This window comes from Panthera onca, chromosome E3 (assembly GCF_046562875.1).
Source record: "Panthera onca isolate mPanOnc1 chromosome E3, mPanOnc1 haplotype 2, whole genome shotgun sequence".
In the NCBI taxonomy this organism is placed as follows: Eukaryota; Metazoa; Chordata; class Mammalia; order Carnivora; family Felidae; genus Panthera; species Panthera onca.
Genome location: NC_138354.1, coordinates 41,829,332 through 41,851,327, shown reverse-complemented (window position 1 = coordinate 41,851,327; position 21,996 = coordinate 41,829,332). Strand labels below are relative to the sequence as shown.

Here is a 21,996-nt window from a genome sequence, read left to right as displayed (position 1 = left end):
CGGGTACGCCTCTCCGACACGCCCCACGTGCACTCCCCACGCACACGCCTCACCGGGTACGCCTCTCCGACACGCCCAACCGGCACCCTCACGGACACGCCCCACGTGCACGCCCCACCAGTGGGCCTCACAGCACACGCTCCACGATTTGGACAATAAAGTGGGCTCAGAGTGAGAGCTGCGGGTCTTTTATTTCCGCGTCGGGCGTGGGTGGGAGCAGGAAGGGGGGCGCCGCTCCCTCTGGCCCCACAGAGCTGCGCTCCCAGAGGACCAACTGTCCTTCGCCCGGGGCTGGCGTCCCCTCCTCCCCCAAGGGCTCCACCTGCCCCTGCCGGGAGCTGGCACCAGGGGTCACCAGGGTGGGGCCGTGGGGGCCGTCCCTGGGCAACTCTGCTGGAGAAGCCACAGCCTCCAGGACACCGGCCAGAGGCGCCCCTGGGGCATGAGGCCTGGGACGTGCACGGTGGCGGCCACAGTGTAGGCGAGACGCAGGAGGATGGCTCTAGGCCGACTGGAAGGCTGAGGCGCCCCCAGCAGAGGCGGGGACGTGGTGTGGGGTCCCCACAGGGTCACACTGGGCGGAGCACCCCGGGGAAATCCACCCGGCGGCCCGCATCTCCTCCTATGACAAGCGCCACCTGCCGGAGGCCCACCTGGTATCTGCCAGCAGTTTATGGTTCTGGAGGTGGGGAGGTGTCGAGAGGGCTTGACAAGGAAAAAGGTGGGGAGCCCAAGAGGTCTGTTTGCCCCACAGCAAGGCCGGGGCCTCTGGGCATGAGGGGACGCCCGTGCCAGGGCTCTCAACAGTGGCCAGGACCCTGGGCAAGAGGTGAGGGTGGCGCTTGTGCCCACTCAGGCGCCCCCCTCACCACACTCAGGGCCACCGGCGGCAGCCGCGGGCTCCCCAGAGGTGGCGGCAGGAAGCAGAGCGGGGCTGGGGCTTGAATGCGGCAGCTTCCGCATGAACGGGAACACCCTGTGGGCAAGACGGGACCTGAGCACCGGGCAGCCGTGAGGTCCTGCCCGCCTCACTGCGGGTCTGCACTGCTCCGGGCACAGACAAGCTCACCGTTTCTTGGCCTCTGGGGGAATCACGGCTTCGGCCAGCAGGTCTTTGTAGGCGGCAGACTTCAGGAACCTCGGGTAGGAGTCCTGCAAGAGACCGCGCCCAGCCGGCGTCCCCTGCCGGTCCAGCCTGCCACTGCTGGGGCCTCCGCCAGCCCCAGGTCCCCCCCACCCCGCCCCAGTGGACAGTGCTGGAGGCGACCACCCCAGACCTCCCCAGAACAAGTCAGACGGACTCGGGGAGACCTAGGCTCCTATCCAGTTTACCCACAAAAGCTGGGCAGGGGCCGGGTGCCCATGCTAGGAGTGAACCGTGGTACCTACCGCGGGAAATGCCAAGTGGTGCCCCCCCCCCGTTCTCTGTGTACCCCGAGAGTGAGGGGGAGGACACAGAGCAAAATAAAAAGCAAGGTCGAGAAAAACTAAAACTGCAATAGTATACAATAAAGAGGGAGAGAAATCTATGAACCCAACTGCTTATTATTTTTAAAAGAAAAAAATAAATTACAAATAGTTAATTTTAGTGGGAAGAAGGGAAGACAGCAGAAGGATCAGGACAGAACCACATTTACTTGAATGTACCTTCTTTGCAGATTGGATTTTGAAACTGTGTAGACACTTTACATAATTATAAAATAAAACAACAAATAGTCAATTCCCAAACACTGGAAGTAAAGTGGGACAAGTGAGCCAGGCACCCAGTCGGTGACACCACCCTGGCCACACGGAATATAGCTGTTGGAGGGGGCGTCCCCAGGAGGGTGTGTGCAGAGGACCAAGCCGAGGAAAAAGTAAACCATTTTCAGTGACTGCATGGTAAATGGTAATGCTGTGTTGTTGAGACTCCTGAGTGAAATGTGAGAAAAAAGCAAGTGAGTCATTATGTTAGCATCGTCGAGAACCAAGATTTTCAGTGGGTTAGTGAGGAAAGAGATGGAAGTCAACAACGTCAAGGAAATTCTCTAACCCTGAACCTGAATTAGCAGTGTCACGAGGCGCCTGGGCGGATCAGTAGGCGGGGTATCTAACTCTTGATCTCTGTTCAGGTCATGATCTCATGGTTCGTGAGTTCGAGCCCAAGTCAGGCTCCATGCGGACAGCATGGAGCCTGCTTGGGAGTCTCTCTGCCCCTCCCCCCACACGCACACGGGTACGTGCTCGCTCTGTCAAAAATAAATAAATGCACCTTTAAAAAAAAAAAAAAAAAGAAGTAGAGGCGCCTGGATGGCTCAGTTGGTTAAGCGTCCGACTCAGGCTCAGGTCATGATCTCACGGTTCGCAAGTTTGAGCCCCACATCAGATGCTGTGCTGACAGCTCAGCGCCTGGAGCCAGCTTCAGATTCTGTGTCCCCCTCTCTAGCTCTCCCTGCCCCTCCCCCACTCGTACTGTGTCTCTCTCCCAAATAAACTAAAAATTAATAATAAAAAAAGGGAGTGTCACTACGAACTCCTGATATATCCTGTTTAAAACACTGACATTCCTACTTCTGTTCACTGAAAGGGCCGGAAACAGTTCAGGTTACAGTGAACACATCAGCGTGCGCGTCAAGGTTTCTAAACACCCTTGAAAAAGAGCCAGGGCTTCCCATGGAAACGGCGGACTCCAGTTCTGGCACAGGCGGAGCCTGGCACAAGCCACCACGCCAGAAGGCAAGAAAGCCAGCACGGATTTCAGAACACATCAAATGCCCCAGGAGCCAACAGCTGGCAGGCTGGACCTCTGCTCGGGGATTAAGGGTAAGAACCAGAGCGGAACGAAACCCGTCATCTGGTGAGAGGTGGATTTACAACGGGGTTAAAACTATCCTAGACTTACCGACCACCCTTGGCAGACACCGTGGGTACGATTCGTTATCGTGAAAACTGGTGACTAAAAGAAGGGGTCAAGCATTGATCCTGCCTTCCCTGGACGACTGTGCCACAAAGAGCAGGCGAGAAGAGGTGTCTCGGAGCAGTGTCCCCGCCTCTTAAACAGAGGCAGGGACGGGCCAGCTCCTTGCCTGCACCGAAGCCACAGGCTGCTCCCATCACAAAAGGAGAGGCGCCCGGGCCCCACATACCTCCCGATGGGAGAACACACTGAACACCATCTCTGAAGTAAAGACCCTTGGCAAAACCAAATACACGAAAAAACTGAAGATGAATCCAATCAAGTCTTAAACGTAACTACCAATCTGCAGAAACACACAGGGACACCACGAGGGCGCCATTAGTAAAACCCAGACTGTGGGAAATCACAGGACAAAGGACCTCCAGTTTCTTTAAAACAAAACAAAAAAAGAAGAAAAGGTAGAGAAGAAGCCTCTGCTTTACAGAGAGGTTTAAGGGGCACCTGGGTGGCTCAGTCAGTTGAGCATCCGACTCTTGATTTTGTCTCAGGTCACGATCTCGCGGCTTGGTGGGTTCAAGCCCCGAGGTGGTCTCTGCACTGAGTGTGGAGCCTGCTTGGGATTCTCTCTCTCCCTCTCTCTCTCTGCTTCTCCCCTGTTCACGCGCTCTCAAGATAAAAAAACTTAAACGATAAAAATAAATAAATAAAAGGGGTTTAAGAGATTTATTAACCCATCCTGACATATGGACTTCGTTTGGACCCAAATTCAAGCAAATTGAAAAAACAGATGAGTGTTTTTGGCTGTGGCATTCAGAGGGGAAGATGCCAGAGATGTCCATAGCCTAACCTCTGGAACTGTGATGGTGTCTCTTCTAAGGCAAAGGGATTTTGCAGATGTGAGTAACTCAACGATCTTGAGGTGGGGAGATGTCCTCAATTGTCCAGGTGGGCTCAGTGTCACCACAGGCCCTTAGAAGTCAAAGAGGGGGCTGCAGGAGGACCAGAGACACAGGTCAGAGATGCTAGACTACTGGCATAAAGACGCAGGAGGAGGAGGTGCCAAGGAAGGCAGGCGTCTGCAGAAGCTAGAAAAGGCAGGACGTGGGATTCTCCCCCTGGAGATTCCAGAAGGAACCAGTGCCACCCACACCTCGACTTTACCCCAGGAGACCTGTGTCAGACTTCTGACCTCCAAAACTTTAAGAGAATAAATTCGTGTTGCTTTAAGCCAAGTTTGTGGCGTTTTTTTACAGCAACAACAGGGAACTAAACACAGATGCCAAGCGAGGAAGTTTTGACCCCGACTGGCTCTTTGAGGACGCTGAGTGATCCTGTGTTCAGTATGTGATACTGGCGTCTGGGGTCACGTTGAAAGGGAGGGAGGGGGTCCATGTCTTTTAGAGGATCCTGAAGTACCTACAGATAGGAAGTCTGGAAATGGCTTTAAAGTCACGGGGTGGGGGGCAGGGGGAAGGGATAGACAATGAATCAGGATAGGCCCTGAGCTGACTGTTTTTGAAGCCAGGCAGTAGGTACGTGGGGGTTCATTTTACTACATTTTTGTTCACGTTTCGGATTTTCCATGTCAAAATACTTTTCTTTTGAGGAAGAGAGCATGAGCATGAGTGGGGGAGGGGCAGAGAGCGAGAGAGAAACAGAGAGAATCTCGAGCAGGCTCCATGCCCAGCACAGAGCCTGACATGGGGCTTGATCCCATGACCCTGGGAGCAGGACCTGAGTCGAAATCAAGAGTCGGATGCCCATCCAACTGAGCCACCCAGGCGCCCCATATTAAAACCCTTTCTAAAATCACGACTGGACCTCTCCTTAGGCCCGTGGCTTGGGCAAGCCCTCAGCCCTTCTGAGCCTCAGTTTGCCCCTCTGTGAAAGTGGAGCCTGGGCTGCAGGTCTAAGCATGCCAGCACCCGGTGGGAAGTGGGTGTGCAGACCCAGCTGTCACGGGGCCAGGCACTCCCCGAGCCCTCCAGGCCTGCACACTCACCTTCTTCATCAGCATGTAGATGTGCAGCTGGGCGTCATCCAGCACATAGCGGTGGGGCTGGCGCAGACCCTCCAGGGTCCGCTCCATCGTCTGGCTGTCGATGTTGACCCACCGGGCAGCGCCAGGGGCCAGGAACTGCCTGTGTCGGCAGAAGGCGGACGGGAGACAGGCCCTGTGGGTCCGGGTTCCGCACGCGGGCCTAGCGGCCAGCCGGGCACCTGCCCCTCAGCACTCACTGGTACACGGCGTCCACCGTGGCGCGGACCTGGGCCTGCCCTCCATGGCGCAGCTCCTCGCATGCCTCCCAGAAGCTCAGGTTCTCAGCTAGGGGTCCACGCGCCGGGTCAGGCCCACGTGAGCCGTGGTCATGCCGGCAGAAACGTGGCGGGGGCGGGGCGGAGGGGGGGCGGGGGACGGTCCTCGGCAGCAGCATCCCTCACAGGGGCCTCGAGCAAGGCGGGGGGCTTCTCACCGCTGAACTCTGTCCCGAGAAAGGCCATGAAATGCGCCCGTCCCACAGGGTCTTCCAAGAGCTCCTGGAAGCTGAAGCCCCATCGCTCCACGCGGAGCTTCGTGGGCACAGCCGCACTGGTGGGACAGGGCACGGAGATGTGCCAGCAGCAGGGGGGTGGGGGGGCAGTGCCCCGGCGGGGAGGGAGGTGGGGGGCAGTGCCCCCTGCCCCCCCTGGGCTTACCTGGGTGCGTTCACGGTCCAGTAGGTGTCATCGTCTGTGACCCAGGGGTTGCCAGGCAGGCACCCTGACATGATGGGATCATGCGGCTCACGTTGGCTGCTGAACTTCAGGTACCTGGGGGGTGGGGGGACGGTGCCAGGGGCCAGTGCAGGGACAGGCTGTGGGGACAACGGCACTCGAGGAAGAGTCTGGGCTCTGGGCGGGGGTCCCCAGCCGGTGCCCTTCAGCCCACTCACGCCTCAAGGCAGACAGAGGACTTCACCCGGGCCCTGCCCAGGGCTTTTCTGCACAGCTCCATCTAGGACGTGAGGCCTATGAAGTGGGGCCTGGCCTGGGGGTCAGCCAGCCCAGGCCCCTCTCTCCCACCCACTGCTAGGACCTACCTCCCGCTTGTAGAAATCTATATTCTTGGTCTGGAAGGGGCCGGGCGGGCTGCAATTAGAAGGCAGGCCCTGTGGGGACTGAAAACCCACCGTAGTTCAAGACTCCATCCCTGGGCTGATAGAGAATGGCTCAGGCCCCCTGCCTTGCCCCTTGAAGCCCCCTCCTCAATGGAGGGGTCTGGCTTTCCAAGAAGCTTCTGGGGGCCTCTAGTCTAGAGGTTTCCAGAATGTTCCACGGAGCCCTCAGAACTGCCCTTGCAGTTCCCCAACTGTCACTATTTCACATTTTCAAATGTATTTAGGTCTTTTTTTTTTTTTTTTTTTTTTTTTTTTTTTTAAGAGCAGATACGTGAGAAATACTGCAACAGAATCCCACTCAGGAAGTCAGTCTCGCTAACTTATGCTCCAGGGTGATCTCAGCCTGTTCTGAGCTCAGAACCTGCCTGTCACATCTTCCGGGCCAGGTGGATGGACTGACCCTTCCCAACACCCGCGAACCCTCAGGATGCCCGAGATCTTCAATTTTCGCCTCGGCTCTCTTCGGCTGACTTTACAACAAGAAAATTACAAACCCGCAATCTTGAACTAGGACTTCGAAGTCAGGAAAAAGTTTTATCTGTAAGGTACTAGATGTGGGATATTCTGCGTTTTGTGGAACTGAAACAGACGGCTCGGCTGCCCCCAAGTACGGACACGTCTGTCCTGGCTCAGTTCCCTCTGGTTCCAGAGGCCACTGGAGTCCATGCAGGGTGTTGGCTGGCTCGGCCCAGACCCCTCAGGCCTGTGGCCCCACCGAGGGCACACCTCCAACTCCCCCGGGTTCTGATGCTGTCCCGGCCTGGGGAGGAGCTCCCACTCTTCCCAGGGCCCCATCGCACTTACTTGCACCCAGTGCAGCAGGTGGGAGGCAAGAGGTGAGAGTTAGCAGAGGTCTGGGAGCGGGGGTACAGGCAGTGGGGCATGACAGCAGGCAGGGTCAAGTGCCATTTGAAAAAACAGATGGACGGATGAGCAGCCCCCAAGTTGGGGTGGGGGAGATATGTGTGCAGGGTGGGGAGTGGTCTGGGGGTATGGTGTGGGGTCCTCACCATCCGCGCTTGCCCGGCAGTGCAGGAACTGCGCTCTGGACCCTGCTCCAGGACGCTGGGGACCCCTGGCTGCAGAGGGGAGGCTGAGATGAGGTGAGGGGTGCAGCCCAAGTGGGCTGGCGAGACCCGTCCTAGTCTTGTGTTCCTGCCCCCCACCAGCTCCACATACAGAAGCCCTGCACCCACACGTCCTCCTTCAGTGGAAACTACAGGGGACCTGGGGGGGGGCTCCGTTGGTGAAGCGTCTGACTTCAGCGGAGGTCACGATCTTACCGTTCGTGAGTTCGAGCCCCGCGTCAGGCTCTGGAGCCTGCTTCAGATTCTGTGTCTGTCTCCTTCTCCCTGCCCCTCGCCCACTTGTGCCCTGTCCCTCCCTCTCTCTCTCTCTCTCTCTCTCTCTCTCTCTCTTAAATAAATCAAAAAAACAAGACATTAGAAACTGTCATTCAGAGAAAAGTAAGAACCTGAGTCTCCAGTCCCTAACCCTCTCTCTACCCATCCCCACCCCCATGATTACCTCACCTCAGCTGAGCTCCCCTCCCTGCTCCTGACTACTCAAACCACAAACCTGAGAATCCTTTTTTTTTTTTTTTTTTAAGTACGCTCTGTGCCTCATGGGGCTCGAGCTCACTACCCCAAGATCAAGCGTCATGTGCTCCACCAACACAGCTGGCCAGGAGCCCCCTCCTAACCATCCTTCTCGAGATGCTCACCCGCCCCACATCTTGCTGCCCTATCCTCAAATGCATCTGCACGTCTGGTCTCTTCCTCACCTCGGACCAGGCAGAGCCCTCATGCCCGTTCGCCCGGAGGCCCCCGCTGCCCTGCCCTCAGCCCGTGTGCACAGCCTCGGGGCCACGTCTGCTCTGCCTTTCCACCTCCCTATCCTGCCCACCTGGCGCTCAGGTGGAAGAGGAGGAGCCATTTCCCAGAGACCCCCCCGCCCCCCAGACACACACTTGATGAGTTATAGGCCTGTGGATCGCTCTCATTTTTCTTTTCCATGGATTTTTCCCACAAGAACTCGCATTCGTGCTGGCTCTGACCGCCCCCACAGACCAAGATAGCCGGTCAGCCTCATCTCTCCACAGCAGAGGACTGCATACCGCCTGCTCAGACCGCGGTTCTGGATACAGCCTAGCTACAGGCCAGCACGCCCCAAAATTCTTGGTCTGTGACCTCAGTTCCTCAGAGCTATAACTCAGCCTGACTCCACTTTGCCTCCTTCTTTAGACCCAGAAAGAAGCTGGTTTGTCCTGGGCTGTGTGGATGGGAGGCAGACTCAGGCCCGGGCCTCAGTTCTGATGGGCCCCAGAAATAGAACTTACTGCTGAGATCCCGAAAGCCGCATCCTTATCACAGGCTCAAAATGCAGGTTCACAGCGAGCATTTGAGGGAAACACACTGCCTTCTGGCAAGATCCCGCTGCTATACAAGGAACTGCCCCCCCCCCCCCCACACACACAAGGTTATTACCGGAGGCCTATTCACCAGCCAGTACGTCTGTTCCTGGCACGCCATGACCAGCCTGTCCCCCTTCCTGCGCTGCTTAGCTGCCCTGGAGGGAGGGTAGGTGGAGTTGAGGGACAGGGTACCCACAACAGCACCTCTTCTGCCCTGTCCCCACCCTCAGGCCAGAGCCTGGGAAAACAGCCAGGGCTTGGTACTGCTGGGCCTCCCGGGCAATTCCCACTCGATGCCCACGAGTCATGGGTGGGGCAGGGTCTCACCGAAGCTGTTCTCTCGCTTGCATCACCACCAGGTCCCATGCGTGGTTGATCTTCCTGTGCAGCTGGCCATAGTGTTCCTGGAGGGTGTTGAGGTCTACCCTGGGCAACCCCTCTCCTGTCCAGCTCTGGGTTAGGGACCACCCGCATCCCCACTGAGACATACAGGGATCCCATGTTTGTGTCTGCACCATCCTGGGGCCTGGGCTGTGTGTGTGCTCCAGGGCAAACTGAGGCCCCGGGGTCAAGAGCAGGGCTTGGGTTCCCCTGGCTGGCCTCAGCCTAGGGGAGCGTCCCACCTTCTCATGGCCGATCAGGGCCCCCTGCTTTCGGATGTTCTTCTTCGCCAGGTAGATGGCTGGAAAGACAGGGGGCCAGGCTGCAGAGGAGAAATCTCTGCCCCTCGTCCCTTGCGACATCACTTCAAAAGGCAGGAAGCTGTCCCAGGTTAGCCTGCTCCTCCTCACTCACCATAGTCCAGCTCAGTAGCTGGCCACAGCGTGCTCATCCAGAAATAGGGCGTCTGGTATGGTGCAAGGACAGCGTTTCTGGGACCTGCTGGACCTTCCCCACCCCAGGAGTTGTCCCCCTCCCCAGGCCCCTTGGGAAGAGACTGGGCGGCCTCAGAATCCGCCTGTCTGCCCACAGCCTGGAGACTCACACACCACTGGCCATCTTCCCCACCTGGAACCAAGCTCCACTCACCCCTTGGGGCCCCCTGCAAGCACTGCCTCCTGGACTGGGCTCCCTGAGGTCCCTACTGCCTGGTGGGGGGTGGGGGTGGGGCCTGCTCAAGTCTGTACTAAAGACTGTGTGTGGGGACTGTCGTGGCCAGGGAGGCCAGGCAGGACAGGTCCGTCGTGATTGAGGTTACACACTGAGATGCTAGAATCCTGTCCTCGGGCCCCACACAGACTTCTTCCTGGGTGGGGGTTTAAGGATTCTCAGGGAAACCATCAGAATCCTCCACAGGTGCTATACCCTTTATGGGTCCCCTGCTGCGGCCTCAGAGAAACTGAGGGTCTCTCCCCTTATCCTGGTCCTCCTATCACAGGGCACGTGTGGGTTGGGGCAGTGGACCACTCCCCAAGAGCCTGGGGGAGGGGCAGTGGACCCAGACCCGTGGTGACATCACCACGCCCTACTCCAACCCCTTCCCCTCTAGCTGGGCTGCTGGGTTTGTGCTTTCCACCTGCTCCCAGTTGCACCTGACCTGAAATCTGTAGGGTGTGTCGTCTGGCCGGAGCACAAGACAGCGGGGGTCTCGCAGCGGGTACAGGTAGCCGTGCTGCACCAGGAGAGTGCCCAGGTGCAGGGCCTCTGCGGGCGGCAGGGTGGTGAGTGCTCAGCCTGGGAGAACCAGTCCCGGGGCTCTCCCTCCCCAGCACACTTGGCTTGGCCCTGACACCTGTGAGCCCAGCCTAGGCCATCAGCACAGTGACCCCGGGGCAGGGGGCAGGGGACAGGAGGCGCGGCAGGGGTGGGGCACCGGATGAGCAAGGGGCTGACCCCCTTACCCTCCTCTGAGATGCAGTACTTCTGGATCAACCACTCCACGAGGTCGCTGCCTGCACAGCAGAGATTGGCACGGGGTGGGGGTAGGCTCGGGCAGGGCCTCCATCCACCCCAGCCCCCGCGGCGCCTCACCAGCCACCATGTGCGGAATGACGGTGATGAGCAGGCGCTGGCTCCGCATCTTCACGCCCTGGTCGGGGTCCTGCATACTCACGACCACCCGCTCCATCTGGGCGAAGGGGGGCCTTGAGGGACTGTTCCGGCCCGCCTCCCCCGCCCCGCCCCAGATCCCGATTCCCCGGAAAGGGCCGAGAGCCCGGGATCAGTGCGCTCAGAGAAGATTAACGCGCACGCACGACGGTGGCATCTGAGGCCGCGGCGGGCGGCGGAGGAGCGGGGGCGGGGGCGGAGGCTAGAGGCGACTCCCGCCCCCGCAGCCCAGGTCTCCGCCGCCTCGCCCCGCCTCGCCTCACACAGCGCTGTCGCCCCCAAACCCGCGGCCACGCTCGCGCGCACCCACGCCCACCCCTCTTCGGCTCCCGGCCTCGGATGCCGGGAAATGGGGGGTACGGCGGGACCCCCAACCGGCACCCACCTTGCTCAGATGCGGCATCTGCGCACCGGCGCGAACGCCGGCCATGGCGGCGGGAAGGCCAGATGGCGGGTGGGGGCGGGAGCCGCCCCCCTCCCCCCGCCCCGCGGTCCGCACGCCCCACCCCTCCCCGCCCCCACGCCCCGCAAGACCCGCCTCACGCCCCTCGCCGCCCACGCCCCGCAAGACCCGCCCTCACGTCCTCGCAAGACACGCCCCTCCCCACGAGATCCGCCCCCACGCCCCGGAAGACCCGCCCTGCGCAACCCCCCCCCGCCCCCCCCCCCCCCCCCCCGCAGTGGTTGCGAGGGAGGTGGGGGTTGCCCCGGCGGTGTCAGCCCTCAGGGCACACGGGGTCTGGGTTCTGAAGTCTGGAGGAATCTCCCCCTACGACGGGAGAAACTGAGGCCTGCGCCTGCGCCTGCGGGAGGGGGCGCGAGGTGGGCCGTGGAGATGCCCGCCCTGGGGCCATGGCGCGCGGAAGTCAATGAGGGAATCCGGGCTCAGCTGGGACAGGGTGGGGGGCTCAGAGAGAGGAGGGTCTCCAGGAGAGGGTCCTTGTGGGGTGGGTGGGGACAGCAGTTCAAGGTCTCTTGTAATCCCTACCCCCCCTCCCCCAGCCAGCCCACGTGTGACCTCCTCAGGATGCGGCAGCCCCAGTGGTGGAGGGGGCTGTGAGGTCCGGGCAAAGGGCTTGACGGTCCTAGGAGTGTGTGTCTGTGATCGTGACACCACGCGTCACACCATGTTGGTGCCTCAGGTTGGCTGTTGCAGGTGTGCTGGGTGGGGGGAAAGATGGCAGAAGGCTCACTCTCCCCCCAGCTGCACAGAGGCCTGGGCAGGACCAGTTGGGGAACAGGCAGAGGCTCCACAGATACAGGATATCTGAGACTGTGGGAGAGGACCTTTACTGGGGAGGGGGATCTCAACACGCCCGCCCCACTCATGGTTCCCTTGCAGCCTCTAGGCTCAGGGCCCTGTCCTGGCCCTTCCTCCCCCTACGCCAGCCAGCAGCTTGGCCACTACACCTCAGCACCCCTTTGCTGGACATTTATAAGAAATGCAAACAAGGGGCGCCTGGGTGGTTGAGGCCCGGGTGGTCAAGGTCTGACTCTCGGTTTCGGCCCAGGTCATGATCTCACAGTTTGTGGGATTGAGCCCCATGTGGGGCTCTGCACTGACAGCATGGAGCCTGCTTGGGATTTTCTCTCTCCCTCTGTCTCTGACCCTCCCCCACTTGAGCGCGTGTGCTTGCTCTCTCTCTCTCTCTCTCTCTCAAAACAAATAAACTTAAAAAAAAAGTCCAACCAGGTCTATCTCTGCTTTTTGGAGATAGAGTCTCTGTCCTCCCCTCCTGCCTCAGGGATGCTGGGGACAGAGCAGGACGGGGGGTTGGCCTTTGTCCTGCAGCCTCAGACCGATTTATGTCCACTGCTAGCAAGGCCAGGTCCAGGATGGGTTGGGGCAGGGGGACTGGAGTGGGGAGTCCTGCCTCCGCCAGGGATCTCCCTCAGATCCCAGTGACCTTCTCCCAACCATCCCCACCCACACAGGTGGGGTCAGGCTGGTGCCTGGCCTGCCCGTCCTCTCTGGATGAGTGGGCGTCCACAGAAGCTGAAGGCCACCAGAGGCCATAGCTGTGCACCTGGGGACAAGTGGTTTCCCTAACCAACTACCCCTGCCACAGGGAAAGGGCAGCGGGGGTGGGGCCCTAGAATGGCCTGGGCCCCAGCTGGGGGAATCCTGCCTTGGGAAGATTGTGGACAGATGGAGCTCCAGAGGGGACATTCCCCACCCAAGCCCAAGTGCCCCTAGCATCCATGGTCCTCCTCTGTGTAAATTTTGGGGGTGCAGGTGGGGAAATTGTCACATGGTCTCCCACCTGGGCTCCGGTGGGGGTACGGGGGCTTCGGCAACAAAGGAGCCAAGCACGGGCAGGCCTGTTTGTGAAGCCAGGGTGGCAGGGACACTCTCCCTCTTGTTTTGGGCAAAGGTGGGTCTGATCCCTGGGTATTTTCAGAAATGGGGTGTGCGACAGAAAGGTAGAAGGAAGAAGGGGGACTCAGGCCGGTGTTCTGTCTCCTCCACGTGCTGCACTCACGTCTCTTGGATCTAGCTGTCCCCAGCCTGAGACCCAGCTCACCCTTGTTCCCTGCACTGGCTGCTCCCATCTGCCTACCCCAAAGTTTGTCCAGGCATCAAGACCAGAAGCCCCTTTTATGCCCCCATCTCAGCTCTCCACCACCGGGACTCTACTTTGGGTCAGTGTCCTTTCCTCCTCAAGGACAGGGCCCTCCGTTACGGCCTGGGTGCACAGAGCCTGCAGAGACCAGGGCACATTCACACAGCCCAGTCCATAAACACTAGGGGAATGGCTGTGCGCCTCCATGTTGCATCTCGCTCTGTGGGTGGGACCTCCAGTCTCTGGGTATGCGGACACGGGTCCTCTGTGAGCCTCTGGGATGTGGAGCCAGAAGACTGCGCAGACACACACACACACACACACACACACACACACACGCACGCCCCAGCTCCCCAGGCTGGGCAGACTCCAGGAGTCCCCTCTGCCCACACAGAAGATGGGTGGGGGTGGGGGTGGGGGTGGGGTGGGGGACTGTGGAGCCCCAGGTGCGGCCTGTACCGCCTGCAGGTAACGAGAGCCTGGGGACCTGGGGGAGGAGGGGCACGCCTGCTCCACTGGGCGCCCCCGCCCCCACCCGCCCCTCCCAGAGGGCTTCCCCGGAGAATCCCCCAGGCTCTCGCGGGCGCCGTAGGGGTGGGGCAGCTCTGACGGACAGAGCGGGGTGCAGGCTGGGCCGGCGGCTGGGTCCGTGACCGCGGCGGCTGTGCGGGCTCCTGGTGCGCCCACGGCGGGGACGCCCAGGTGCCGGCGCCGTGCGGGCGACAAGCGCGTCTCTGCGGGGCTGCGCGGGGTCCGCGGAGCGGCTGGGGGCGCGCGGCGCGGGCGCGGCGCTGGGCGCGGGGGGCGCTCCCGGCCGGGATGAGCTCACCGCAGTCGCGCCGGGGCTGAGCGCCGAGCCGGGCGGCGGCGGGGCGGGCGGCGGCTCCTCGGCGGCTCCGCGGCGGAGCCGGGCCGCGGGCCACCATGCTGGGCCTGGACGCGTGTGAGCTGGGGGCGCAGCTGCTGGAGCTGCTCCGGCTGGCGCTGTGCGCCCGAGGTGAGCGGGCTGGGCTGGGGCCAGGGCGGCCACGTGGGCGGGGGTCTCGGGCGGGGGGTGGGGTGAGGAGGCTTCGGCCCGGGGCGGGGGCTCGCCCTCCCCCGCGGAAACTTTGGGGGCACTGGAGGGGAAATCGTGGCGTGGTCCCCCGCCTGGGCTCTGGCGGGGTGGGGCGGGGGTGGAGGGCTTCGTCCAGGGCAGACCTTGGCGGAGGGGGGGGGGGGGCGGGGGGCGGCGGAAGAAGGAGCCAGGAGTGGGCGGGTCTGTTTGTGAAGCCGGGGTGGCTGCGAGACCCTCTCCCCTTGGGAACCTGCCCCTGAGATCCCCCCTCCCTTGGGTGGGGCGAGGGCTCCTTCAGGGCGTGTGGTGATCATTGAGGAGCCTGGAGTGCAGTGAGCATGGACTGGAAAAGATCCTGTCCCAAAACACTGTGGGAAGGGGTTTAGCGAGACCCCTGCTCCCAGACACCATGGAAAGGGGCTCGAGGAGCCTCTGAGTCCGAAGGCGCCCAGGGAGGTAACCTCAGAGCATCAGCGCAGGCAGGGGTTTAGAGAGAACCCCCTCTGTGCCCCAGGAACACTACCAAGAGGAACCCCTGGGACAGCAGGAAGGCTTTCCGAGATGTGAAGGGCAGGGCCTCTGCCCCAGGGAAGACCTCGGAGGTCACCACTCCACAGTGGTGGCCTCCAGTCCTTGGGGCTGTGCCCCATTCAGGGTCTTCCTTCCCCCCACCTTTGGCCTCAGAGTCAGGGAGGAGCCCCGGATGGATGGGTTGCTGGGCCAGAAAAGGCAGCTGGTGCCTCCGGGGTGTCGCTTGACTCCCTCTCTCAGGAGCCTTCTCCAACCCCCCAGCCTCCTCCTAAAAGGTTTGGGTGCAGATGCTGCTCTGTTTCTTCCCAGCCCACCTCTCTCCCCTGACCCCCCATGCACCCCTCCCTCTCTGAGCACACATCCCTTTCCCTAACCCACCCCCCTCCCTGAACCAAGTCCCTCTGGGCACTGAGAGGCACAGCTGGCCAGGTGGGGGGCTTCGGTTTGATGAGTGAATGCCAGGGTCAGCTGGTCACGGCTGCTCATGCACCTCCCCAACCCTCAGTCCTCCTGACCGACAAGGAGGGGAGACAGCTGTCGCCCGACGAGGCACTGGATGAGGCCGTGCCTGAGTACCGGGCCCCGGGGAGGAAGAGCCTCCAGGAGATCCAGCAGCTGGACCCTGATGACGAGAGCCTGGTCAAGTACAAGCGGGCACTGCTGGGGCCCCTGCCACCCCTCGTGGGTATGTAGGGCTCTGGGCCCGGAGGGGAGGGGCGGAGGCCGGGCGGCTGGGGCGGGGCGGGGGTGGTGGTGGTGGGGGGGGGGGGGGAGCCGTCCTGGTGACTTCCGGTTTCTCCTCAGACCCGAGCCTGCCCAATGTGCAGGTGACCAGGCTGACGTTGATGTCTGAGCAGGCTCCAGGGCCCATCACCATGGACCTCACAGGTACTGCCCCCCCCCTCCCCCGCCGTGGGGCTCCTGGGGCAGGGTCTCCACCGTCACACTTGGCTGCGCTTTCCTTCACAGGGGAGCTGGCTGCGCTGAAAAACCAGGTGTTTGTCCTGAAGGAGGGTGTGGATTACAAAGTGAAGATTACCTTTAAGGTGAGGGCAGCTGTCGCGGGGGACACCTGCCAGCACAGGGCCAGCCCCCCCAGAGGGGCCCTTAACACCCTCTGTCCCCCAGGTCAATAAGGAGATCGTCAGTGGCCTCAAGTGTCTGCATCACACCTACCGCCAGGGCCTGCGTGGTGAGGGCAGCGAGGAGGGCTGGCCTGGGGGGCTGGGTGGGGGGGGGGGGCTGCTGCGGCAGAGGGTGGCCCCTGACAACCTCCCCCTCCCCCAGTGGACAAGGCGGTGTACATGGTGGGCAGTTATGGCCCTAGCGCCCAGGAGTATGAGTTTGTGACCCCGGTGGAGGAGGTGCCTCGAGGAGCCTTGGTGCGGGGTGCCTACGTGGTCACGTCCTTCTTCACTGACGATGACAGGACAGACCACATGTCCTGGGAGTGGGGCCTCCACATCTGCCAAGACTGGAAGAGCTGAACGTCCCCTACCCCGGGGGCTGTCCTCAGCCCACCTGGGGTCCTTGTTTCCCCTGCCCCTGCAGTCAGTGACCACACCCCCACACCCTCTGCTCCGGTCCTGGGACACCCCCTTCCTGGGCTGGCACTGTGCCCTGAACAGTCCTATTAAACGTCACCTTGTCTCGGTGCCCTTGGTGTTGCCTCTGTCTGCCTCCCCTCCCCCGGGGGTGGGGGGAGCCTCGTGGCCTTATCTTCCTGGGACTAGGACTGGGTGCCACGTGGCAGCTGCTGCTTGGCCCCCGGCCCCCTTATCTGCCCCCCGCCTCGTGGGCCCAGCACTGCCATGGACGGCCAGCTCCTGCTTGTGCTGCTGCTGCTGCTGCTTGGGGCCTCGGGCCCAGAGGGCCAGGGGCCAGGGCCCGGGGAGCCCGAGGAGGAGCCCCCCAAGGAGGAAATCCCTGAGGAGGATGGGATCTTGGTGCTGAGCCGGCGCAACCTGGGCCTGGCCCTGCGGGAGCACCGCACTCTGCTGGTGCAGTTCTGTGAGTGCACCGGGCCGGAGGGCTGGAGGACCCACAGGGGCCCCCCGGGGCGGGGGGGGGGGGGTTCAACTCCCCACCCTGTGTATCCGGGGCTTGTGCACATGAGGGACTTCCCCTGTGGGCACTTGGCCCTCCGCTGTGCTCCTGGGGCTCCATGGAAGGGCACCTGAAGCAAAGCCCTGGGACTGAGCTGGGCCTGGGGGCGTCCAGCCTGAGCAGGAGAGGGTGGGGCTGGGGAGGGAGGGGCAGGTGCAGGGAAGACCCTAGATCACCATCCATCTGCAACTCTTTCTGTGAGGGGCCACATAGCATTCAGGCCTTGCATATTCTGCTATGGATTAGAAAAAGAATAGGGGCGCCTGGGGGGGCTCAGTCGGTTAGGCGTCTGACTTTGGCTCAGGTCATGATCTCACAGTTTGTGAGTTCGAACCCTGCGTGGGGCTCTGTGCTGACAGCTCGGAGCCCGGAGCCTGCTTCGGATTCTGTGTCTCCCCCTCCGCCCCTCCCCAACTTGAGAGTGCGCGCGCGCTCTCTCTCTCTCGCGCTCGCTCTCTCTAAATAAACATTAAATAAATAAACATTAAAGAAGACATGTTTTTAATGTTTATTTATGTTGAGAGAGCAAGCGCGTGAGCAGGAGAGGGGAAGAGAGAGAGGGAGAGAGAGAATCCCAAGCAGGCTTTGCACTGTTACCTCAGAGCCCGATGTGGGGCTCGATCCCATGACTCGTGAGATCATGACCCCAGCCAAATTCAAGAGTCAGACAGCCAACCAACTGAGCCCCCCAGGCTCCCCTCTTCGGTGGATTCTTGCAAAACTTGACACACGTGAAAGTCATTCCTAGATGGCAGGCTTCCGCCAGCAGGCACAGGTGGCCGGGGAGCAGCAGCTGGAGGGTTCTTCTCAAACTCACTGTCAGGGCGGTGCTGGCCGCTGCACGCCTCCCCCCACCCCCACCGCCCGCCGCCCCCCGGTGTGGGACCTTGAGTCTGGCTCTGCTGCAGAGGGTCAGATGGGCCTCCAAAGGATTCGGGAAGCGTGGATAGGAGTGCTCTCTGCCAGACCTGACTGATCCCAAGGTTCTGGCTGGGAGGGAGTAGGAGCCGAGGCTGGGGCTGTGGAGGCCGGTCGGGGACTCTCACGGCCCTGTCCCCCAGATGCCCCATGGTGTGGGCACTGCAAGGCACTGGCCCCTGAATACAGCAAGGCCGCAGCCCTGCTGGCGGCAGAGTCAGCCAAAGCCAGGCTGGCCAAGGTGGACGGGCCTGCAGAGGCAGAGCTGACGGAGGAGTTTGCTGTGACCACATACCCCACGCTCAAGTTCTTCCGCGATGGGAACCGTACACACCCGGAGGAGTACACCGGTAGGGGGAGCAGGCACGAGGGGGGCGGGGGCGGGGGCGGGGGGCTGGGCCCGGGCTGAGGGGACTCTTTGCAGGCCCCAGAGAGGCTGAGGGCATCGCTGAATGGCTGAGGCGGCGGGCGGGGCCCAGTGCCACCCGGCTGGAGGACGAGGACGGTGCCCAGGCACTGATTGACGGCCGGGACGTCGTGGTCATTGGCTTCTTCCAGGTGAGCTGGTGGTACTGGGGTCCAGGCCATGGGAGCAGGGCCCGAGGTGCCAGCTGACCTCACAGGCTTGGGGCTCCTTAGGACCTGCAGGACGAGGACGTGGCTACCTTCCTGGCCCTGGCCCAGGATGCCCTGGACATGACCTTTGGCCTCACTGACCAGCCAAAGCTCTTTCAGAAGTTTGGCCTCACCAAGGACACCGTGGTGCTCTTCAAGAAGGTGGGTCAGGGCCAAGGTGGGGGTCGGGGCTCGGGGCCGTGGCTCCTGCTGACCCCCGCTGAGTTGTCCAGTTTGACGAGGGCCGGGCAGACTTCCCAGTGGACGAAGAGCTGGGCCTGGATCAGGGCGACCTGTCGCACTTCCTCCTCACGCACAGCATGCGTCTGGTCACAGAATTCAACAGCCAGGTGAGGTGGACTGTAGGTGCGTTTGCAGGGGTGGGGTCGCGTCCAGGGGAGCCAGCCCCCACGAGCGCGGTTTGCCCTTGCAGACATCGCCTAAGATCTTTTCGGCCAGGATCCTCAACCACCTGCTGCTGTTTGTCAACCAGACACTGGCCTCCCACCGGGAGCTGCTGGCTGGCTTCGGGGAGGCAGCTCCCCCATTCCGGGGGCAGGTACCGGCTGGGACGGGGGGAGGCAGGGTGGTGGGGATGCGGGCTGACCGGCACCGACTCCCTGCCGGCAGGTGCTGTTCGTGGTCGTGGACGTCGGTGCCGACAATGGCCACGTGCTGCGGTACTTCGGCCTCAAGGCTGAGGAGGCCCCCACCCTGCGCTTCATCAACATGGAGACCACCAAGAAGTACGCGCCTGCACACGGGGGGCCGCTCACCGCAACCTCCGTCACCGCCTTCTGCCACGCGGTCCTTGGCGGCGAGGTCAAGGTCTGCTGCCGAACTGCCCACCCGGGAAAGGGGGGGGGGCGGTGGGAGGGGAGCAGCAGTGCCCAGGAGAGCCCCCCAGTGAAGCACCCGGCCTGGTCTCCCCCAGCCCTACCTCCTGAGCCAGGAGCTGCCCCCTGACTGGGATCAGCGGCCGGTCAAGACCCTCGTGGGCAAGAATTTTGAGCAGGTGGCTTTCGACGAAACCAAGAATGTGTTCATCAAGTTTTGTGAGTGTAGCGGGCCACGGGTGGTGGGCGGCGGGCAGGTGGGGGCCTCTGCCGGCTGTGCCAACGCCCCGCTGTCCTAGACGCCCCTTGGTGCACCCACTGCAAGGAGATGGCTGCGGCCTGGGAGGCCCTGGCCGACAAGTACAAGGACCACGAGGACATCATCATTGCGGAACTGGACGCCACGGCCAACGAGCTGGAGGCTTTCCCTGTGCACGGCTTCCCTACCCTCAAGTTCTTCCCCGCGGGGCCGGGTCGCAAGGTGAGGTAGGGCAAGAGACGCCGTCTTCCTCGGTCTGCGGCTTGGTCTGCACCTTCCTCGGGCCTTGGCCATGGCCAAGAGACAGGGCAGGGCCTCCGGCGGCAGGGCCTGGGAGGATGTGGCCAGGGTGCAGGGCCGGGTGAGGCGTGTTCTCTCTCCAGCGCCTCGTGTCCCTCCTTAGGTGATTGAATACAAAAGCACCAGGGACCTGGAGACCTTCTCCAAGTTCCTGGACAGCGGGGGTGAGCTGCCCGCAGAGGAGCCCGCAGAGGAGCCCGCAGCCCCCTTCCCGGTGGGTGCCTCTTTCCCAAGGTTCCCAGTCTCTGGACGTGGCAGTGAGGGTGCCAGGGGCTGGGGTGAGTCGAGGGCACAGCTTCTAGCCGGGGCTCTGTGACCCTTTCCAGGAGACCCCAGCCAATTCCACCACGGAGCCCAAAGAGGAGCTGTAGTCGCCCCCCTGCCACATCACCGTCTGGTGCCCCCACACCAGATGGTTCACTGAGGAGCCAGTGAATAAAGAGCTTTTGACCCTGCACTGTGTGTGTGGTTCCTGAGCACGGCCGGCCCCCCGGCCCCCCAAGAACCTCCTGGGCCCGTTCCGTCTTGAATGTGTCCTAGCCCTTGTCCCCAGCCCTTCTGGGTGGGTCTCTGACCCAGATCTGGGTCTGGGAACCCACCCTCTCCAGAGCTGTCCGTGTGCCTCCACCGGACGGACACCCCCCCCCCACACACAGGGGACCCTCAGAGGCCTGAAGTGCCGTGGTGGACGATGGCAAGCAGGCCGCCAGGCTCCACCCACAGAAAACAGGTGTCTCCGTCGCCGGAGAAGGTTCAAAAATGATTTTATTCCATTATCATCCAAGTACCTTTGAAAAGATAATTGTACAAGTCAGCGCATGAAAAATGGGCTGGGGCAGCCCCCTCCACCCCGCTGGCCCTGGCCTGAGAAATGTACATATTTACACGGGCCCTTAAAGGGGAGGTGGGGGCGGGGGGGGGGGGGGCCCGGGACCCGCTGAGCCCGCGCTCTGGAAACGGAGGGTGGAGGAGGGAGAGCGCTCCGGGCTCCGGCGCCGGATCCACACAGTGGCAGGCAAGAGACAAGCTGTGTTGAAGGCACTCGGTGACACGTACAATTTACAGAGGCCCCCGCGGGGCCCCCGGCCCCCCAGGCCCGGGGCAGGGCGCGGCGGACGAGTCCCAGGGGGAGGGGCGGAGCCTGCAGTGTGAGCGCGGGGCGAGGAGCGGGCGGGCCTGCCCACGCTCAGCAGCAGGGCGACACGGAGGGCGGTCGAGGCGGCCGCGGGGCGGGCTCCCCGCCCAGGCGGACCGAGTATTGCTGAGGAGTGGACCGCGCACCCTCCTCGTCAGCTGCAGGACGGAGGCCCGTGGGACCCGCAGAGGGACCCCTGCCCGTCCGGACACAGCTGGCCCGAAGAGGCGGGTGGCCTTCTGCCAGTAGTTGTGTCGTCTGCATACACGCCAAGCAGGTGACCCACAGGACCCTCGGAGGCCACGCCGGCCCCTGCCTGACGAGGGCCCAACCCGGCGCGGAGGCCCGGCTGGCGGGTCAGTCCACCTTCTCCACCTTGCCGATGATCTTCTCCTCAAAGACCGGCAGGACGGTCTCATCTTCCCGAACCTCCTCAAACACCACGCCGCAGTCGAACTCGTCGCTCACCTTCTTAAAGTAGTATCTGGAGGACGCGGGCCAGAGGCGGTGAGAGGAGGCGAGGGCCTCGTCCCCTCCTCTGCTGGCCCCGCGGCCTCATCTCCCCTCCCGTGCACACAGACGCCGCAGGGCCCCGGCCGCCAACACGCGTGCTGCCCACCGCAGGGTCCCCCGCGCCGCCCGGCCCTCACCTGTAGTTGCCCTTCCTCGTCAGCAGCTCCTTGAACTGGCCCAGAGTGACGGCTCGGCCCCGCACCAGGGTCCGGTACGGGATGGGCTCCCCGCAGAAGTAATAGGCCACCACGATGCTGTCACACGGCTGGGCGCTCCCACTGCCCGCCTTCCTCTGCGACTTCGACCTGGGGGCAGAGGCACAGCGGTGACCGCTGGGCTCGGGGTCACACAGGACACACCCCAAAGGGCTTCGGGCCCCCTACAAACAGGGGATAAGGACTAGAGAGGATGAGCCGGCCTGGCCGTGTGCAAAACACCACGAGTGCGAAAGCCCGGCTACCCCTCACCCGCAGCGCCCTGTGGCCTCGCTCCGTGTGGGGCCTCAACCAGAGGCTCCGGTCCGGCCACACTCTCCGAAATCTACAGCATGGATGCCAGCTCATCGCCCCTCGTGCCCGTGGCCTCCAGCCTCCCTGTGTCCTGAGCTGGCTGGAGCACGTCACCTCCTACGCAGACCACACGAACG

At 62.3% G+C, this 21,996-nt stretch overlaps 4 protein-coding genes across 12 annotated transcripts in view; 2 read left to right on the top strand and 2 right to left on the bottom strand.

The window, feature by feature from the left end:
* Nucleotides 1-172: 172 nt before the first annotated feature.
* On the bottom strand, nt 173-11,009 carry RGS11 (regulator of G protein signaling 11). Of its 4 annotated transcripts, XM_060647924.3 has the most exons (17): nt 10,902-11,009; nt 10,439-10,535; nt 10,309-10,359; nt 10,005-10,111; nt 9,263-9,314; nt 9,091-9,149; nt 8,795-8,871; nt 8,541-8,622; nt 7,065-7,133; nt 5,977-6,054; nt 5,830-5,891; nt 5,594-5,707; nt 5,371-5,486; nt 5,135-5,222; nt 4,899-5,037; nt 1,070-1,152; nt 173-976 (listed from the first exon to the last, which is right to left on the bottom strand). In XM_060647924.3, the coding sequence occupies exons 1-17, from the start codon at nt 10,944-10,946 to the stop codon at nt 853-855; spliced, it is 1,443 nt and encodes a 480-aa protein (XP_060503907.2). In that variant the 5' UTR covers nt 10,947-11,009; the 3' UTR covers nt 173-852. The 4 variants fall into 4 exon arrangements, with proteins under 4 accessions (XP_060503907.2, XP_060503904.2, XP_060503905.2 ...); XM_060647921.3 differs by having other exon boundaries at nt 8,795-9,149; XM_060647922.3 differs by lacking the exon at nt 7,065-7,133 and having other exon boundaries at nt 8,795-9,149.
* A 2,500-nt stretch (nt 11,010-13,509) lies between these two features.
* ARHGDIG (Rho GDP dissociation inhibitor gamma) lies at nt 13,510-16,324 on the top strand. Of its 2 annotated transcripts, XM_078440396.2 has the most exons (6): nt 13,523-14,077; nt 15,174-15,353; nt 15,473-15,556; nt 15,638-15,714; nt 15,797-15,860; nt 15,956-16,324. In XM_078440396.2, the coding sequence occupies exons 1-6, from the start codon at nt 14,005-14,007 to the stop codon at nt 16,153-16,155; spliced, it is 678 nt and encodes a 225-aa protein (XP_078296522.1). In that variant the 5' UTR covers nt 13,523-14,004; the 3' UTR covers nt 16,156-16,324. The 2 variants fall into 2 exon arrangements, with proteins under 2 accessions (XP_078296521.1, XP_078296522.1); XM_078440395.2 differs by having other exon boundaries at nt 13,510-14,077; nt 15,473-15,714.
* A 47-nt stretch (nt 16,325-16,371) lies between these two features.
* Nucleotides 16,372-20,159, top strand: PDIA2 (protein disulfide isomerase family A member 2). 2 transcript variants are annotated; one of them, XM_078440390.2, is made up of 11 exons: nt 16,372-16,678; nt 17,836-18,042; nt 18,117-18,250; nt 18,332-18,469; nt 18,541-18,657; nt 18,741-18,866; nt 18,938-19,135; nt 19,242-19,362; nt 19,443-19,624; nt 19,806-19,916; nt 20,029-20,159. In XM_078440390.2, the coding sequence occupies exons 1-11, from the start codon at nt 16,480-16,482 to the stop codon at nt 20,071-20,073; spliced, it is 1,578 nt and encodes a 525-aa protein (XP_078296516.2). In that variant the 5' UTR covers nt 16,372-16,479; the 3' UTR covers nt 20,074-20,159. The 2 variants fall into 2 exon arrangements, with proteins under 2 accessions (XP_078296516.2, XP_078296517.2); XM_078440391.2 differs by lacking the exon at nt 18,741-18,866.
* A 290-nt stretch (nt 20,160-20,449) lies between these two features.
* The window catches only part of AXIN1 (axin 1), a 63,178-nt gene continuing 61,631 nt past the window's right edge, over nt 20,450-21,996 (bottom strand). For all 4 annotated transcript variants that reach the window (XM_078440383.2, XM_078440384.2, XM_078440385.2 and 1 more), the window contains 2 exons: nt 21,488-21,655; nt 20,450-21,321 (listed from right to left, as the gene is read on the bottom strand). In XM_078440383.2, coding sequence (XP_078296509.2) covers nt 21,195-21,321; nt 21,488-21,655 — 295 coding nt within the window. In that variant the 3' untranslated portion in view covers nt 20,450-21,194. The remainder of the gene's footprint in view (nt 21,322-21,487; nt 21,656-21,996) is intronic.